This window comes from Vigna radiata, chromosome 7 (assembly GCF_000741045.1).
Source record: "Vigna radiata var. radiata cultivar VC1973A chromosome 7, Vradiata_ver6, whole genome shotgun sequence".
Classification (NCBI taxonomy): domain Eukaryota; kingdom Viridiplantae; phylum Streptophyta; class Magnoliopsida; order Fabales; family Fabaceae; genus Vigna; species Vigna radiata.
This window is the reverse complement of record NC_028357.1, coordinates 8,589,219-8,593,777: the sequence shown is the minus strand read 5'-3', so window position 1 is coordinate 8,593,777 and position 4,559 is coordinate 8,589,219. Positions and strand designations below refer to the sequence as shown.

At 31.7% G+C, this 4,559-nt stretch overlaps 1 protein-coding gene across 1 annotated transcript; it reads left to right on the top strand.

Annotated features, from left to right (window-relative positions):
• Positions 1-3,832: 3,832 nt before the first annotated feature.
• LOC106766024 (lignin-forming anionic peroxidase-like) lies at positions 3,833-4,271 on the top strand. Its single transcript, XM_014650787.2, has one exon. It carries the CDS (start codon positions 3,850-3,852, stop codon positions 4,261-4,263), a length of 414 nt encoding a protein of 137 aa, XP_014506273.2. The 5' UTR covers positions 3,833-3,849; the 3' UTR covers positions 4,264-4,271.
• Positions 4,272-4,559: the final 288 nt, after the last annotated feature.

Sequence of the window (4,559 nt, the reverse complement as noted above, 5' to 3'; positions counted from 1 at the left end):
TGTAATATGCTAATTTTTTTGGTTTAATTAGTAATTTGATCTCTATATTTATGTATATGATTCTTTTTTCTCCTATATACTTTTTTACTCTATCGAGGCCTTATATGTTTTAAATAGAGTCAATTTGGTCTTATTTGTTAAGGATGTCAAATTGGTTAACAATAGAGCAAAACATATAACATAATTGGTATTTTATTCTCCCTTTTCTTCTCTAAATGCACCACTACCTCTAACTCTTCATCTTGTTCCTCTACCTCCACCACATCCCACTCGTTGTCACCTTAACCTTTGTCACTCTTACTGCCATCGGAAACCTTCACACCATCACTTCCTACACCCACCTCCACCCAAACTCGTGCACCTTCATTTATAAGCTTCTCATTGTAACATTGATCACTAAATCCCAACATGATCAATATTGGAATGCCACTACTGAGGCCTTTACCACCATGTTCCACCTACATTGCTCACACTAGGGTGGCTTAAGATCAAAGATTGCAGTGTCCCTTGATCAACATCCCTTTCTTCTCTTTCCCTATCTTCTTTTCAAACCCCTTTGGCAACCACTTTTTCTCCCCTTCATCTTATTCTGATTTATTTTTTTGGTGAACCACCCGTAGTGTGTCACAAATCCTCCTATGTTGGCTAAACATCAAAGGTTGCAATGTCCATGCCTTGATTAGCATCCCTCTCTCCTCCTTAAACCCCTCTAACAACCACTTTTCTTCTCTTTCTTGTTCCTCTTTGTTTTTTCGATGAACTACCCAAATAAAAAGTGTTCAAAGGCATCAAGGTTCGTGACCAATTCATAAATTTGCTTGTTCGAGAAAAGAGTGAAGCCTCCAAACAAATAAAGTTGGCACATTTTGAAAAAAAAAATTAAAAAAAAAAAAAATTGGCACTATCATCAACTAATCTAATGCCGTTCGAAAATGGAACCAAATTTACTCTTTTAAAAATTATAAAATCTCAATTGAATAAAATAATATAAGGATAAATCTAAATATAAAGACTAAATTACTAGTTAAGCATATATTTTTTGTTTTTTTATTGTTGTGTTATTCTTACAAGTCTAGCAATATTGAGCTAACCTTTTGTTTTTCTTTGTTTAGGATGTTTTCCATCACTAGAAACAAGTTATGAGATCCATAAAAAATTACGAACACCACAATTACATACAAATTTTGAATTATCGTGAGTAATTTTTTATCATCCACAAAAATTTGCTATTACTTACATATTTTTATTGTAAATAAATACAATTTTTTTAATGATTATTGAGGATCAAAATTGCAAAATTTAAAGATGATTCTATAACACAACTTCTAACTATTACTAAGTAAAGGAAGAAATTATTGTAGTTACAGTTAGATAACAAAGGTTTTGGAATTGGTACTTTAATTGTTCCTCTCTACATTTCCCTACCAAACACATTTGAGATTATTGTAGAACTTCCTTTGTTAAACACTAAATTGTGGTGTGACTTTGTTTGGTCCTCCGAAAATCCACCAATAAAATTAAAAACTTATTACAAGGATAATTTTCATATGTATTTATTAAACCCCTCTTAAATGAAATCGAACACTTATAATATACACGTTGGTTAATGTCATGTTCGACGTCTATAGTGTTTTTAGACGTCAGTTTGTGTCACTTCGATGTTTATATAGTGTCTTTAGACGTCAGTTTGTGTCTTGTCTGACGTCTTTATAGTGCCCGTAGACATCAGTTTGTACCATGTTTGACATTTATACAGACGTCGATCAATGAAATTAACCGACGTTTATAACGACATTAAAACTGCAGAATCTGACATCCCACTTAACGTCACCCATATAGACGTCGGTTTAAGATGTGACGTTAAAAATCCAAAATAACAGAAGTCTAAAACCCTTTCTGCACTAATAAGCTTAATTATCACTACAAAAAAAAGCTTATTTAGAGGGGGGTTTTTTTTCAATTAGCGGGGGTTTTTACCCTCCGCTAAATAAATTGCGGGGGTTTTTCAAACCCCCGCAGTTTGAGTCGCCACAAACTATCTGCGGGGGTTTTTTTCGCCCCCTGGTATCATATTCAATTTGCGGGGGTTTTTCTGCGGAGGGTAAAAACCTCCTCTATATATTCAATTTGCGGGGGTTTTTCTGCGGAGGGTAAAAACCTCCTCTATATATTCAATTTGCGGGGGTTTTTCTGTGGAGGGTAAAAACCTCCTCTATATATTCAATTTGCGGGGGTTTTTCGGTAGAGGGTAAAAACCTCCTCTATTACTGACTATTATTTTGAGGGGGTTTTTAACCTCCTTTATATTTTTGTCACTTTTTTGTTTAATGATTAATAAAATATATATCGTTTTTTGTTTGATGATTATTAAAATATATAGTAACTATCTATTTCCATTAATTTTTTTTTTCAATTTCAAAATTAAATAAATTTAATTTTTTTCTAAAATTATTAAATACCAAACNAATATGATTCCTTTGATTAAAAAAAGATATCATACAACAAAAGCCCCTGAATAGAAAGAAATTTAGAAAAATAAATTGAGAAACAATTTTATAGTCACATCAAGATAGACTAAAAGTCAATGTAATCTCATTACAAAAGTAGTTACAAAGAAAGAAATGTTACTAAATTCATAATAAACTAGGTATAGTTTTATCCTAAAACAATATCATAAACTTCCTAAATGTTACTTCCATCAGATGATTGTCTTGTACCCAAAGGAGACTCTGGCTCATTTGCATCAGGAGCTTGCTGAAATGCAACATATAAAATGCAGTTACTACTTTACACCATATATATAATGCAATGGACCAATACTTCTCACACTATGCATATAAATCTTATTGCAACAATCAATAAAGCTAACTATGACACAGACAAATACCAAAAGCCAAAGCACTAACTAAATTCCATTTTCATTGGACATTATTGCATAGTATTCCAATAATTGTACAATTCATCTGAATCATGTAACCAAACACACATCTATCCAAGCATACCATAAAACAAAATACTAGTGCTGGAGTCAATACGGTCTTCGTCTAAAACAGATAAACATTATAAAATTCTCATCATACTTAGCCAAATCATCAACATCTTTACTTACATGAAAATGCTTTCAAACTAACTGGGTAGTGAGACTCAAAATCAACATTTCCTTTTATGGTATATTTGGAGATGACATTTTTCCAAAAAAAATATCTTTTAAATTTTTGTATTTTATTTAAGAATTATTGGGTACTAAAGAAAAGATTAAGATTGTCAACTTAAAAGGACAGAATGTAAAAGGTTGCATGTGAATGGATCTGATTATTATCCCAGCATTATTTGGAAACAGAAGAAAGTTTGCTAGGTCAAGGAAATGATGAAATGTGGTGAAGAAAGAAAATGATTTGTAAAAGGGCAGTATTATTTCCATATGTAGAATTTTGTGGTCAACGTGGCATATATTCATGAAACATGCTTTAAATGATGCATTTCTACTTGCTATAAATAAACACTCCCATTCTTTAAAATTCAGCATCTTGACATATAGATAACAACAATATGGATCTACGATTGAACCATTTGACCAATCCTCCCTTCATTACATTTCAAAAATCAACAAATCATTCCAAACAAAAATACTTATCTCTTTCGCTCATAAATCATATTTCTCTCCTTATTTTCACCTATTATTTATTTTTCAATTCATCTATTTATTTGTTAAATTAAACTTTTAGTTTTTATAATGTGTGACTCTTTTCGATATTATTTTTAAACATTTGCATTACTTCTTTTTTTTTTCATTTTAGCTTCTTTTTTCGATATTATTTTTATAAGGGTGAGATTAAAGAAATANTGTGTATGTTAATGCATGCAGGTGCTCACACAATTGGACAAACTCAGTGTTCGACATTCCGTGGAAGGATTTACAACAATGNAAGTGATATTGATGCTGGATTTGCAAGCACTCGTCAACGGGGTTGTCCATTAGTTGTAAGTGAAGATAATGACAAGAAATTGGCAGCACTAGATTTGGTGACACCTAATTCATTTGACAACAACTACTTCAAGAATTTGATTCAGAAGAAGGGTCTTCTTCAGTCAGATCAAGTTCTATTTAGTGGAGGTTCTACAGATTCTATTGTGTCCGAATACAGCAAAAATCCTACAACTTTTAAGTCTGACTTTGCAGCTGCTATGATCAAAATGGGAGATATTGAACCATTAACCGGATCAGCTGGAATCATCAGAAAGATTTGCAGCTCTGTCAACTAAGTCAACCTTTTCCCTTTTTTCCTCCTGTTTTTTAAGGTTTTAATAATTCGTTATTCAATTGTTTGTTGATTCTATTTCATTCATCAATTGTATTTAGTTCTAAATGTATATATGTATTGTTTTCAATCTATGAAAATGAAATTCTATTTCGAGATGCAGTGCTCCACATACGAAACTCCCTATGCATATAACANACAAAAGACATATCATGAATAAACTCAATTGCATGTACTCATAGTAATTATAGTATATCAAGCATATTACTTATACTTATTTAGTATCTTACTTGTGGTTGA